At 42.9% G+C, this 15513-nt stretch overlaps 1 protein-coding gene across 1 annotated transcript; it reads left to right on the top strand.

Moving 5' to 3' along the window:
• The first annotated feature begins 9199 nt into the window (after positions 1-9199).
• On the top strand, positions 9200-13906 carry LOC308133599 (SH3 domain-binding protein 5-like). The gene is made up of 6 exons (XM_080501051.1): positions 9200-9851; positions 11017-11079; positions 11783-11911; positions 12305-12469; positions 12586-12759; positions 13035-13906. Exons 1-6 carry the CDS (start codon positions 9636-9638, stop codon positions 13512-13514), a joined length of 1227 nt encoding a protein of 408 aa, XP_080357177.1. The 5' UTR covers positions 9200-9635; the 3' UTR covers positions 13515-13906.
• The last annotated feature ends 1607 nt before the right edge of the window (positions 13907-15513 follow it).

Raw genomic sequence — 15513 nt, 5'->3', positions numbered from 1 at the left:
GAAAATCAATATGTACCTTGATTAGCATGTGAATCTCCTTGTTTTCATAATTATAGTTTTGAGACTTCACAGTAGCTGCTGGTTGAAAAGGTCAAAGCAATTGAAATAAAAAAAAAAAAAAACAACTCTCAAGCATGCACAAAAAGTTAAAATAAACTAAAATAATAATGACGATTTTCCAATCAATATACCAAATCATCCAGGGATCAATAATATTTAGGAACTGTTCAGACACCTTTGGTAAATTGTAATTTTCAATTAACAATTTGCAAATTTGACCTTTAACCCTGTAATTTAAATTGTGTAGCTTTACAAATTCTTTGTGGAATCAGTCTGTTAAAATATTATTTTCTATGAACCCTTGTGGTCCTATGCTGTCCACTGTTAGAGGCTTTAAGGAGTGAGTCCTGTCTCTTAATGCCATATCAGTAACAGGGTCATCATTTCTGAATTAATAAAACAAAAACAAAAAAGTTATTATGTTCCTACAATCTGTCAGAAAATAGTTCTTTCCCTGTGCAATATTAAAGTAAATTAGAGCATGAATCCTGAGAATTGACAGAAAACAAGACAGAAACATTATTTATTTATTATTTATTATTATTTCAGTAAAGCAGTTGTTATGGAAACAACAGCTTTAGTAAATCAAGTTAAGAGTTGAAAATGGTGAATGGACTTCACTGATATAGTGACTTTCCACTGCATGAAAGCACTTTACATCACATTCACACCTTCACACACCATTGCAGGCTGCAGCCATGCAAAATCCATGAAAAGAAAAGAGACGTCTGTAAAAATGATGACACATTATGAATGAGTTTGTTTGTATAGCAAAAAAGAGAATTTCAACGTTTTGCAGCTGCAGACAAATTTAATTTGGTGGAAAATGGCAAAAAAAAATCTCACTTTTGGTTATAAAGGTTCTAATCCTGCCCTACATACACACTGAATGCGCCTGGCTGTGTGTCCTACAAGTACAGAATAAAAGATTTCTAAAAGAGACAAAATGGCTGAAATGATTAAGAATAATATACTTAATTATTTTTAAATTGCACATACATCAAATGAAACACTTCAATTGGCAAGAAAGTCAAAGAAATGTCAGAAAATGTTTAAAATGCCTCAACAGTAGTAAACTGTCGCGAGGGTTGGGATTTCTAAAAGAACTGATGCTCAAATAGTCAAGATAGAAGCAGTCAGAACGGCAGAAAGAATTAAATAAAACAAACAAAATAGAATCAAAGCAGTGGAGATGAGTGAATGAATCGGTGGAGAATCCATGTAGAAAGCTGTGCAGCAGATTGAATGTTGATAATGGGAGTGTAAAGCTGTGCTGTGGAGGTGAATTAGTGCGTGACGTTTCTTTGTGCTTGTGTTGCTTCACTTTGTCCTCTGGGCGAAGGCACAACCAGGAAGTGCTGCACGTCATTGGAAGCACTCTTGAGTACTTCCCATGAGGACTTACTCATCCCTTCTCTCGCTCTCTTTTCTTATTTTTCAATTTTCATATCGTGTCTTCGGCGGTTTGTATGCCAGTTATGTCCCGAGCAACAAGGCCAGTCGGTGTTTCCACGTGGCCTTGATAGAGGCAGATATGTAACAACGGCCTGAATTGTTTTGAAATAGAATATAAGAAAACTCCAAATGCAATAACAGGCAGGAAGTTATAAATTCTCCATGAATTCCTTTGATTCATGTTCATCTGTGAACATCCAGGTGAACTGAGATCGTGGGGAGAATGACCTTCTGACACAGCACAAAAGAAAAAAAACACCATCTTTAATAAGCAATATGATGAAATAAGCAATTTCCCTAACAACCGCCCAGAAATGAATGTGTGTGTCACTCAGTTTACTTAAGGATGTCCTGTTTGGGTATTATCCATTACTATTACCATACCAGATACCGTCATTTGTTTAGTGTGACCTTTGTTAAATCCATTATTTGTATATTTAAATACAGTCATATATGATATTTGGCTGAGGAGCAGAAACCATTACACTGGGAGTCATTGATGTGTACAGTCACTTAAGAAAGGTGAAGGACTTAGATAAACAAAACAAAAAAATAATAATTTTTGTTAAAGCATCAAGAAAGAAAAAAATCCTGAACAGGCAGAGCGACACGTGAGTAACTTCATTTTAAACTGAAACTGCATTAGTGAGACATGATTGGACGCTGAACTGACTGGGCGCCTTGGACATAATGAAAATAAAACTAAACAATATGTCACATGGAGGAGCTTCTATCAGCGTGTCTGTTGATCTGTCATACTTATCTAAAGTGTGAATGTAGTTTCCCATTAAAAACAGTTGATGTGTCCACTATTTGAAACCAGTTGTGATGAAAAGCCTCAACCGGCTCTGATTACACACTAAATATATCAAATATATCGAGGGAAGTTCTGGGATAACATCCCTGATTGTTAAAGGTTGATTATTATAATAATACTACTACTACTACTACTACTAATAATAATAATAATAATTATTATTATTATTATTATTATTATTATTATTATTATTATTATTATTATTATTATTATTCAGAGAAACTTGTTACTGGTGTATTTCTATCATCACCATTGTCTAACCTATAAAAGACATTTCATTGTCTTGCTGATGGAGGTTGAATTGAATTAAACATTAATGGACTTGTCGCAGCGTGAACTGCCGTAGTAACTGTAATCCCTGGAGGGATCCACACTGCAGTGATTCCCAACCGCACTCGTCAGGGACACCATTTTTGTATTTGTTTTTGTTTTTAAGCATTTTAAACCTCACCAATGTTTAATTGTACTGTATTACTTTGTAACTGTATAATTACAAAAAAGTCAAGGCATCTTTATTTATATAGCACTTTAAAACAACTCGAGCTGAAACTAAAGTGCTGTACATAAATAGGCAAGAGTTGAGCAAAGGGTTTATGTATGTATGTCTGTTTTGTCTTCATTATCTTTTTATTTAATATTACTGGGTCTATGATGAATGAATGGATGAATTTATGTGCATACAAAATAAAACATACAAATATATATTAATAATTTTGATGATATGTAAAAAAAAACATAGGATGACACAAGGAAAGTCATAAACAACACTTATTTCCACTGTGGTCCTCATAAATTAATAAATAAACAAATAAATAAATACAAATATAATAAGTGTGGTATAGTGACATTACTGTGAACAATTAAAAACACAAAATTGGACAAAAGTACGGTATAAATGTAGTACAAATAGATAAATACAAGTTCTACCAATCCAAATCTATTGCACAAAATGATTCATCACAAACTTGTATATAAATCCCAACATAAGTTATCGCAGACCGATTATCATGATAAAGAATAGGACAAAAAACAAGAAATATGAACAATGCATCACAATTGAGTTAAAACATATAAGGGAATATTTAAGTAGTTTGTACGGAAACGGAATATGCTGTCACTACTTATCTTTACAGATCTACTTAATCTTCTTGATATTGTTTATTGTTGGTTCGGAGCCGGGTGGGAAAAAAATGTGCGGATGGAAAAAGTTTTGAGTTTTCGCAAAGTGCCCACGAGTTTAATGTGAAAAACATTTGTAATGTAACTTGAATTTAAAATGGGGACACAAAAGAAAATTGAACAAACCATTAATAAACTGTATTTAGCAGATATTGTCCAGGACCCTAAAAACTGTGTTTCACATAGTGTGTTGTGACATTCTATGTCATTGGGGAAAGAAAACTAAAAAAATTATATATATATATATATATATATATATATATATATATTATTTTTTTTAATGTTTTTTACAGAGCAATGTGTCATGATTGTTGAGTAAATTATTAAAATGTAATTCTATAATATTTTGAAGCCATGGAGAGGAAGGCAGCCACATGATGGCGTAACCAGCGGCCCACTGGCCAGAGGCCAGTCAGTAAAACATAAATCAACTGTCATGGATTCAAACCATCATTTCAAAATCACACTAAAGGATCAATGTTTTTATTTTTTCTGTTCGTGTTTTTCCCTCCCATGTTGCAGTGGTTGCTGAAATGTACTTCATGGTGTTTCCAGTTCTGGCCTATTTTGGTAAGAATGAAGATTAACTTTTATATAATGACGTTTTGGGAAAGTAACCACCTTGGCTGATTCACAAGGATTTTGAAAACACACAGAATTGCGTGAACTCTTATTCTGGGTCACTACTGGTGTGGTCGGCTCACTGAGTGGGTTTTTTTTATGCTTTTATATGAACTACTTTGAATTTCCCCTATAGGGGGTCGAATAAAGTTATTTGACTTGATACAAATCCTGCAGCAACTTTTCACAGCTGTGTTGGTCTCCAGTTAGATTATTTAATTTTGTCAGTATGGAGAATTTAACATCCAGTAGATGGCGACGTGTTTCGTCTGCCGAATTCATAAAAGAAGAAGACGGGGAAGGAATCCAAGATGGCGGCTGTCAGTTATTGTCGCTCCATTTGAAATGTTCCAGGAAAACCTGTCCGTTGTCCTCGTTAGGCAGGTTGTCGCTCATTAAAGTGTGTCAACGGTTAAATATGTGTCGGCCAGTACAGGGTGCCCGCTCCTCACAGGTCTACTGTGTTAGACAGGCACTTTTAAATCATTTAAAATTATAAAACATGTTTAAATGGAATTTGAGTACAGTGGTCCCTCATTTATCGCGGGGTTACATAAGTAAAATAAGTCCAATCCGTAAAGTAGTTAACTTTTTTTTTTTTTTTTTACAACTATTATATGTTTTAAGGCTGTAAAACCGCTCACCACACACTTTGTACTCTTTTCCCAGACAGGAATGAACATTTTCTCACATTTCTCTCTTGTTTAAACACGGCCAAAGTTTAAACCTTGGTAGATTTTAAAACATAAACGTACCTCTGCCTTTTGGCTGCGACTGCAGGTTCCTTTGTCGGTGCAGAACGTTTGGTCAATATTGTGGAGTTTGTCAGGAACAAAACTTGCAAACATGCAGCACTTCAGTGTCTCACTGCTATCGATCAGACATTGATGTATATGCAATATATATATGTATGTACGCATTCGCGTACATGAGACACGGCACGGAGACAAGGGTCTACAGTCCCTTAGCCAATCAGGATACAATATGCAGGTTCTCCCTTAGCCAAACAGGATGCAGAACACTGCATGTTCATACGCCTTAAAAAAAAAAAAAAAAGCATGCAAAATTGCACACAAAAATATCCACGAAATAGCGAGGCCATGAAAGGTGAACCGCGTTATAATGAGGGACCACTGTATTCCGGTCATGTGTTTGATATGTTAGGGTCAGGATTTGGCCTGACTTCCTGCTCTACGCCACCACGTCGCGAGTACCACTACATCGGCCTGAGAAAGAGCTGGATTGACGCTCAGAGCTACTGCAGGGACATGAGCCCCGTCTCCACCGCACACAAGTGCCGGGACGGAGCGGAGCGGTACGGAGCAGTTCGGAAGCACTAACCCCGACCGAAATTTTGGGTCGTGTCTCCACAGCAGAGAGGAGCATGAAAAGTGGGCGGGGCTTATGAGCTCCGCAGAAATGTGACATTATAACAGAAAAGAACGTCGTCAGATGTAGATCTTATGAATCCTCTGTTGTTGTTTAAATTCTCCACTTTGCACTGTTATTTTTTGCAGCGGAAAAAATTTATTTTTTATTTTTTGCAGCAGTCATTTTTTGCAGTGGAGAGCTGCAGCGCAACTTCCGTGTTTGTTTTGAGAGAGCGAGTCGCTCGGCCGCTTGCCGGCGACGTGTCCCGCACTCGAGCGCTCGGGTGTGGGGCAAGTGGCCGGAGCGTTCCCCCCGGTTGGTTGAGGCACAGACACGGGAGTCTGAGCTTTCTGCTCAGGAGGTTTTCCACTCCGGCGCCACAGCGCCGCGCCGCACTGCACAGCGCAGCGCCGGAACACGGAGGCGCCGAGCTCCGAGCTACTTTTCATCGCTTCCGCGGTCCGTCCCCGCGATAAAGCGCCACTGACCGCGGCTGAACAGAACGCTGACCGCCTCTGGAAAGCGGAGCGGTCAGCGCCGGAGCCCAAAGCTCCAGACTCCGGCGTCACAGACGCACATCAGCGCCACTGCGAGCGCTATGCTGCAAACAGAAAACTCCAACGCGATGCAAAGTCCCTCCCCCTGCCTCAAGTCCGCTCTTTCACAACAAACACTAAAGTTGAGCAGCAAAGAAAAGAAAATGAAAATAAAAACAACCAGAGCACAGCTGACCACACTGACAGCAGAGGCTTCATCCAGCCAGCACATTAAAATATTGAGGGCGTGTGGTAAATCACTGACCAATCAGCAGACAGCAGCTCAACCTCAGACCCGTTCCATGGTCCTGGTACCCCAACGGATGGGTAGCGGAAAAGCGGTCGCCTTTGGAGCGGTCTAGAGCGGTTTAGGCTGCTTTACATGTCGTGAGACGCGAGCCGGAGCGGTTTAAACCCGTCTAGGCTGGTACTTTCTGTGCGGTGGAGACGGGGCTATACACACCGACCTGGCCACCTTCGAAAGCACCGACGACATCGACAAGTTGAACCGCTCACACCTGGGCAACGAAACTGTGTGGATCGGGATGCACGACGACCCAAACGCTTGGCTGCGGGTGATGGGGGCGGAAAAAAACTCCTGGAGGTGGTCAACAACCGGACTGTCCAGTCCAAATGGATACCAGAACTGGAGCGATAAGGAACCGAACAACTATAGAGCAGAGCAGCACTGCGTGACGACAGAGCTGAACGAAACTTGGGCGGACAAACCGTGTCACCGTGCTCTGCCCTTCATTTGTTACGACGGTAATTCAGTCATTTAATTCGACCTGTCAAGTCGTTGTGCTTGGTTTATACATTGTGTTGCAGTGAATACATCAACATTAACTTGTTTTTGTTTTTTTCTTTACGTGCAGTCGGAAATGCCCCAGGTGAGAAAACGTACACTTATATGAAACTAGAACTTTCCTGGGTGGCAGCCCAGCAGTACTGCAGGAATCACCACACCGATCTGGCGATGATCGAGAACGATGAGGAAAACACAAGGGTGATATCAATAGTAAAATTCCACGCTTGGATCGGCTTATACTGACTGCCGTGGGAGTGGTCCGACCGCAGCGGCAGCCCCGTCACAAACTTTGCAGCTGGTGAGCCGAACAACAACAAGGAACAGTATTGCATCGCCGAACAGTCGGACCACAAGTGGATTGATGAAAGATGCAGCTCAGAGTTTCTATTTTTATGCTATGAAGGTAAAAGATTATAGAAATATGTACACACACACACAAAATTTCTAACAGAAAATCACTACAATTTCAACACAAATCCAATTTTATTGATACCCTCCTGCACAAAATACAGTTGAAATCATGCTTTTTCCCCCCACAAACTCTCCCTGACAGCATGGCTTTTAAACTTTTGCTTAAAAAATGTGTCTTCTTATACATTTTTACCATTTTCTTGGGGTCTTGTGGCCCGGCTTTGGCCCCTTGGCCACTCTGGTTTAGAGTCGCCCGTGGAATTCACTCCAAATAATGTTTTGGGTTTGGTGTTTTGTGTTTAGACGTCTTGCCTATAAAGCCCAGCGTGAAGTCCACCACACTGAGGATGAAGGTGCAGAGTGACGCTGACCTTTCAGAGCCGGACATCAACAAACAGATTGTGCAACGGGTAAAGAGAGAAACCTTCTCTAGGGGCGTCCATCCTATCCTGATCGACCTCCATGTTTTGGGCCCTGGAACTGTTGTAATGAGATGCAGCTGAAACAGAAAACTGCTTTAATCACACCTTTTTTCACCATTTCAATGTTTCTACTGGGCTTTAAATGATGGTTGGAAGGATGGATGGATGGATGGATGGGCTGATGGATGGTTGGCTAGAAAAGTAGAGTTGGATGGATGGATTGATAAAAAATATATAGTTGGATGGATGGATAAAAATGTATGGTTAGATGGATGGATGGATGGTTGGCTAGGAAAGTATAATTGGATGGATGGATGGATAAAAAAGTATAGTTGGATGGATGGATATATAAAAATGTATAGTTATATGGATGGATGGATGGTTGGCTAGAAAAGTATAGCTGGATGGATGAAGGATGGGATGGATGGATGGATAAAAAGTATAGTTGGATGGATGGATATATAAAAATGTATAGTTATATGGATGGATGGTTGCTAGAAATGTATAGTTGGGTGGATGGATGATGGATGGTTGGCTAGAAAAGTATAGTTGGATGGATGGATATATAAAAAGATATATGGATATAGGGATGGATGGTTGGCTAGAAAAGTATAGTTGGGTGGATGGATGATGGATGGTTGGCTAGAAAAGTATAGTTGGATGGATGGATGGATAAATGGATGGATAAAAAACCCAAACTAATTCTGTTTTCTTCCTTTTCAGCTCAGCGACTTGTTGAGAATTCAGAACATCACCGGCTTTAAACTGAAGTTAAGTTTCAACCCATGAATGAAGAGAAACGGTTCCTTGTGACAGTTTCCTGTCAAACCCTTTCATTTATCAATACAGCTCGGTAGCATGCTACTTTTCGTTTTATTCAGTGCCACGAAGCTCCATATCAGATTCACGTCATGTGCTGTAAAACTACAAAATGTACTGTAAAACAACTACAAGTAATAAGTGATACTATTACTGTATGAATTCTTTTGACTCAGTACTGTTTGTCATAAGTTATTGTACACTGTCGTCTATTAATGGGACTTGTTGTCCATTATTTAAATGGTGGGGTTTTTTTTGTGTTTCTATTTAGTTGATTGTGAATGTATTTTCCCTCATGTAGTTCATGAGAAATATTTTAACATTTTGTCTAAAACTGGTGCAATTCCCTTTTCATGTAACCATTTTAATGTCCATGTTACCTAATTGGAAATACAATAAAAAAATTATAATTACAAAATAAGTTTTGTTAATTATGTATTTTTCATGCTGCTTTTTTCCAATTCTTTTTTAACAATTCTCCACGTATAGTGCATACAATTATTTGCATTTCTTTATTTTATGATAGTGTTCCATTGTGATGATTCAATTTATTTTTGTACATTCAAACTAAATAAAACGATATGTTGTATATCTATGCTCAGAATCAGCACCAGTAACGATTCCGGGGGGCGTGGCGAGGCTGGCTGACTGAATGTACGGTGGCCGCCGCGGCTCAGACGCCGCTTCGCTTTTAGCCGCTCTTGTTTACCTCATTGTAACGATGAGAGTGGAGCCGTTAGCTTAGCCCCGCTGCAGGAATGAAGAGCCCCGAGGAGGCGGGGGATGACAGCTTGTTCTGGGGGGGGACACGAACACCTTCCTCCGGTTACTGTGCACCTCGCCCCCGCTGTACGTTCTCACTCGCACTGGCTCACCTCCGGCTCCCGGCTTTCGCCTGTTAGCACGCCAGGCTACCGGCGGCCCGCTGCGGGGGCAGTGGTGTCCGGTTTCGGTTGATCTGACATGGCACAGAGTGAAGCCGGCGACGCGCCTCACGGGTGGATTTATTTTTTAACTCTCTGCTGCTTCACACCCCTCGCCTGTTAGTAACTGAACCGGGGTTTTGGGGTCACATAAAGCCCGCTTCAAACAACCCGAACTGACGCCGCAGCTAGCGGCAGCGGCGCAGGCCTGGAATGGAGCCAGGAGACCTGCGCGAGAGCCCCGCCGGGTCCGGGGAGTCAGATGTCGGGGAGTGGAGGGAGGTGATCCCCGGTGGGGAGGAGGAGCAGGTGAAACATCCCGAAACCTCCGGGGCGACGCCGGAGACCTGCGAGGAAAAGGACAAAGCCAAGCCCTCCGGAGAGACGCTCCACAGCCCGTACGAGGAGGAGTTGGATCCCCGGATTCAGGTACCAGAACCAGGGGGACGGGTCGTGTGTTAACGGGTCATTCTGTCCGTGCAGGGCCGCATCGCGACACCGCGGGGCCGGGGGGGTGGAGGAGGCCCCTCGCCCACCCTGCACACTGAAACTCCCCTCAATCCAAACGAATCTTGTGTTTCTTTTCGTTTTAACGCCTCAAAACATTCACACGTCACCACAGATGCATCTGTAATTGTGAAACAGGGGAAAACCGTCATAATAAAAAAAAAAGTCGTGTCTATCTCAAATCGACTACAAAGAGATTAAAATTCAAACATATCCACAAATCATCAATAATTAATGTTTGGGCCTTTTGTTGACATGTAAACAAAGCTACAAGTTTCGGGAAACCAGTGGTGGCTGGCCAGTAGAGGGCGCCACCTTCCCTGGGATCAAGAAGGATTTTATTTTTTGTTAAATAAAATATATCAATATTCTGTAATTCTGTTTGAATATGTTTATGCCAACAAACTAACAGTGGGCCCTGAAATGTATTTGCTTCATTTTCTACAGGTAATCTTCAATAAAAGAGAGGATTTCTTGATTTCTCTCATTTGTGTGTGTGTGTGTGCGCGTGCGAGCTTGGCTCAATATTCTATAGCATGGAAAAGCAATATTAATATTAAATGTCTACATTAGAACATTAGAACGTTATTTCTCTGTGTTTCTTTAATTTACACACAAACCAGGTACGAGTCTCCACAAATGAAGTTTCCTGAAAACTCTCGAAGTTTTCGATGACGATCCAGTGAAAACTGCCGAGTCATTATTTATATTCTGATGCCACATTCGAGAGGAGCTCCGCCTCTTTATCGCTCCAAACCAACAGTTTCCCTAAAAGAACAGGAAGTGACTGGCATCTTTTGAACGTTGCTTGTTTTCCAGGACTCTGATTGGCTATCGTGGCACCATGCTTCTCGCTACACTGCCCCCTACAGGTCTGGCTGCTCACAGCAGTTCTGAACCAGGTGGATATGCGGGTCCGTGTCAATGAAGATTGTTTAGTAAACGTTGAGGGGAAATATAAATTTTTATTTAAAATAAATGAAAGCTGATACGTGGAAACGTGGCCTCAGTCTACCGTCCCATCACTGCACCTGCCTGTGATTTGTGGGCGTCGCCACGGTGATAACACACACCTGTGTTGCTTCAGGAGGAGCTGGAGCACCTGAATGAAGCCAGCGCCGAGATCAACCGCCTGGAGCTGCAGCTGGACGTGAGTACCACACCGCCGATCCAGGAAGTCACAGGCAGCTGTCGGCAGAGGGGGGCGGGGCTTAGACATCCAAGCATTTCTATCGGATGCTCCAAGACACGCCTCCGAATCGGATAAACAAACGTCCATTTGCAATTTTCACAAGCCAATTGGCAGAAGCAGGGCAGGCTAGCGCTAATCACAGCTCTGGTGGACACAGGCTAATGCTAATCACAGCTAATGCTAATCACAGCTAATGCTCATGGTGCATGTTTGGAGAACTGACTTAGCTCAGAGGTAATGATTCTCCTCCAGTCAACAGCAGCTTAGTGAAATAGCAACTGTCAGGCAAGAGCCTTCGATGACGCTAATGCTAACAGAGAGCACCACCAAGCTGTGTACACATCGGTGGAGGCGGGGCTTTTCTGTTGAAAAATACATCTGAACACTTTGGAATTTGAAACTTTCCTCTGGGGAAAGTAGGAAATGGGAAATTCCCAGTTGCCAAACTCAAGTCCGAGTGAGAAGTCGGAGATTCTCACATGATAATTTTGAGTTTCCAGTGATTGGAATAAAGTCAAAGTGTGAATTTGCGAGGGGGGGATGTCAAGTATCTCATTTAAATAAAAGCGCTTTGATGTCGTGTAAATAAACGCGTGATGAATGTGAAAACAATGGCGGGAGTTTCTTCGGGCGGTGATTCTGATGTGGCGTGATCCTCCAGGACGCTCGCTCAGGATACAGGAAGATCCTCACCGAATCGGCCCGCAAGCTCAACGCCCAGAGCTCGCAGCTCGGCAGCTGCATCGAGAAGGCCCGGCCGTACTACGAGGCCCGGCGGCTCGCCAAGGAGGTGATACATACACACACACACACACACACACACACACACACACACACACACAATCGCATCAACACACACCAAATGCTAATCCCAGCTGTGGATACAGTGTAATGCTCATCAGCACTGCGGCAGTCTTTCAGGTGAGAAGACCAGCAGTGAGGTGTTTATACAACATTTTAAATCCATAAATATTGAATGTTTTTTTTTTGTTTGTTTTTTTGTCGGCAGTTCATAATGTGCGTGTAAAAATGCTGATTTTGTGTGTGTGTGTGTGCGTGTGCGTCTGCGTGTGCGTGTGTGTGTGTGTGAGTGAGCCGGCGCTGCGTGGCTCCGAGCTCGCGCCGTGATGGAAGGCGTCGTGACGCCTCCCGTCTCAAGAGGTTTTTTTGTGCTCCGCCGCAGGCTCAGCAGGAGACGCAGAAAGCGGCGCTGAGCTACGAGCGGGCCGTCTCCATGCACACCGCCGCCCGGGAGATGGTGTACGTGGCGGAGCAGGGCCTGATGGCCGACGGCAAGAACACGCTGGACCCCACCTGGCAGGAGATGCTCAACCACGCCACCGCCAAGGTGCTTCCAGCTCCCGGCAGCAGCGACTCTCACACCGGTCAAATGAAATGTGTGGAGCTCAGCGCTCGGCTAGTGGGTGCTAGCGCTCTTGCTTACGCGAACCGTTGAACCCCCAGGTGAACGAGGCGGAGGAGGAGCGACTCCGCAGTGAGAGGGAACACATGCGGGTGACTCACGCCTGCCAGGAGGCGGAGGCTCGCGTCCAGACGCTGCAGAAGTCCCTGAAGAGGGTCATCGTCAAGTCCAAGCCGTACTTCGAGCTGAAGGCTCAGTTCAACCACATCCTGGAGGTGAGGCGCAGCGCAGCGCCCCCTGTCTGTCTGGCACCACACTGCACCGCACCACTCTGCGGCAAAAACAACTAACACAACCTTATAATACACTTTATATGCACACACTCTGTGTGTGTGTGTGTGTGTGTGTGTGTGTGTGTGTGTGTGTGTGTGTGTGTGTGTGTGTGTGTGTGTGTGTGTGTGTGTGTGTGTGTGTGTGTGTGTGTGTGTGTGTGTGTGTGTGTGTGTGTGTGTGTGTGTGTGTGTGTGTGTGTGTGTGTGTGTGTGTACAGGACCATAAGTCCCAGGTGCTCCTCCTGGAGCAGCAGGTCTCCCGGGTGAAGACTCGTTACTCGGTGGCTCTGAGGAACTTGGAGCAGATCAGCGAGCAGATCCACGCCCAGAGGGGGGCGGGGCCGGCCCGGGGGGGCTGCGGGGGGCGGAGCCCGCCGGTGGGAGCCGAAGCCGACGCGGAGGTCCGGGACGGGGGAGGCGGGGCCTGCGGGGGGGCGGAGCTGGTGGAGCGCTACAAGGAGCGGGAGCGGGCGGGGTCGGACTCCCTGTCCGTGTTCAGCCTGCAGACCATCGCCTCCGACCTGGAGAAGTACGACTCGGTGGAGCACCTGGGGGACCTGAGCGACGTGGGCAGCGTGACGGGGGACGAGGGCGAGCGGGGGGGGGCCACCTTCAAGAGAGACAAGCTGCCCGAGAGCGCCGCCAGAGAGCGCCAGCAGCAGTTCTGCAAGACCCACCACCGCAGCTTCAGCCTGTGAGGTGGGGAGGCAGACCCTGCTGGAACTATCTACCCCCCCCCCCAATGAAACTACACTCTCTGACTGACACTCCCCCAATCCAAACTAGCTAACCCTCCCCATCAAGCTATCTAACACACACACACACTAATGTAGATAATATATGTAGAGTGAACACTACAGAAGCTTCGCCTCGTCCTCTCTGATGGGCTCTTCCTGAATGCACTGATGCATTGTGGGTACACTGCTGCCCCAGCATGAAGGAGCAGCAAGTTTGTGATTGGACATCTTTGCTTGCTAAGTTCCGCCCCTTCCTCCTCCTCCTCGCCAATGGGGGGGGAAGATGACAGAGCCTTGCTGCTTTCAGGGCACCTGGGGTTCTTGAGTTTCCCCCTGGAGAGACTGAACATCCCGTCCACTTCACGCCTGTCCGGTGCCTTCACCCCCCCCCCCCCCCCCCCCCCCCCCACCGAAAAGTTTAAGTCTTCACTCTTACTTTCCACATTTCCTCATCGCACTCAAATCATCACAAGTTTGTCCAACTTTTCCCTGAAATAGTTTTTTTTTATTTATTATTTTCCTGGTTTTGCCAAAATATTTGAAATCAACTTTTTTACTGCAACATATTTAATTTTAAGTTTAAATTGTTCTGTTTGTAAATTCAAAGTCTTTTTCACATATTTATTTTTCTGAATTTGTATTATAGTTAACGTTTTTTGTTCAGTATTTAGAAGATAATCCTTTATATTTCAGCCTGTTTTTGTGAAGATGTTTATCTTTTTTCCTCAAGTAGTTTTCAACTGACTGATTTTTTCTTTTCTTTTTTTTTTAAGTAATTCTATCAAAAAATTCTATTTTCTAAAACATTTTTTGAAAACGTTCATCATATTTTAACTTCATTAACATTAATTGAACCTGCTTCTTACTTTTATTTAAGTTAATTTGGGACATTTTGGAGATTTTTGACTTTTCCATCAAAATATTCTCATTAATTTACTTTTTTCTGATTTTAGGCTCCTAATGTGGAATTTTCTGTGAAATTCTCACAAAATAGTCAAATAAATGTTGAAATCTTGACTTAATCTCCGTTAATCTTTTCTCTTTGTTCTCCACAGATTTTTATTTGATTTAAACTTCTTTAACACCTGCAGTTTGATTCACATTGGGGGGGGGGGTTCAAATTATTTGAAAAATTTTGAATTATTTTTATAATTTCATTGTTGTTGTTTTTTACCTTAAGTGTTAAATCAAAACAAAAATCTGACATCTTGATGTTGCACAATTTATGATTTAATTAAATTTGTTCAAAATACAGTATTTTGATTTAATTGTGTGTGTGTGTGAGAGATTCTGATCATTAAAATTCTTCTTGCTGCTTTAACTGTAATTCTTTTGTTTTCTGTGACAACTTGTAAACCTTGATTTTCTTTCAGGATTTGTTTTGTTTTCATTATTTGTGTCAGAATTTTACACTAAACAGATTTTTTCCCTTTTTGAAATCTTTATGTTATTTCAGGATTTTAGCTTTGGTTTTATAAAACAAATCCGAATTTTTCCTTTGAAAAATAAATTGAATTATTTGTTTTTACCAGAATTTCACAAAAACCTTTTTTTCTTATATTAACTCAGATAATATTCATCTATTTATCCTTTTTATTTATTCAGAATTATTTTTCAACATTTTTAAATATTCAGTTTATCTTTTCTAGTTTAAACTGATTTTTTATATGATTCTTGATTTGATTAATAGTGTGATTTTCACGTTATTTTCGCGGAGGAGGCGGAGCGGTGTTGTAGATCTGTGCCTCCTGGATTTAACAGAGCTTTAGAGACGCGGTTTTTAATCTGGGGTTATAATCTCGGGTTAATCCTCCGTCCTGTCGCCTGCTGCCGCGTTCTGTCGTCACGTCGCGAGATGGTGGGGGGGAAACACCCAGGACCTGAAATCTTTTCATCTGAAGAAGATCCACTCTGCAGCTGAGGAGGAGGAGGAGGAGGAGGAGGAGGGGGGTGGGGGTGC

The sequence above is a fragment of the Blennius ocellaris genome (genome assembly GCF_963422515.1).
Source record: "Blennius ocellaris genome assembly, chromosome: 8".
Taxonomy (NCBI): Eukaryota; Metazoa; Chordata; class Actinopteri; order Blenniiformes; family Blenniidae; genus Blennius; species Blennius ocellaris.
Note: the sequence above shows the minus strand (reverse complement) of the source record. Positions and strands in the feature narration are given on the sequence as shown.

What these genes read in the sequence shown, in the direction of transcription:
- LOC308133599 (XM_080501051.1), top strand. Translation starts at nt 9,636, where the DNA reads ATGGAGCCAGGAGACCTGCGCGAGAGCCCCGCCGGGTCCGGGGAGTCA. An exon ending in CCCGGCGGCTCGCCAAGGAG is followed by an intron (nt 11,912 to 12,304) that starts GTGATACATACA and finishes GCTCCGCCGCAG; the next exon opens with GCTCAGCAGGAGACGCAGAA. An exon ending in AGTTCAACCACATCCTGGAG is followed by an intron (nt 12,760 to 13,034) that starts GTGAGGCGCAGC and finishes GTGTGTGTACAG; the next exon opens with GACCATAAGTCCCAGGTGCT.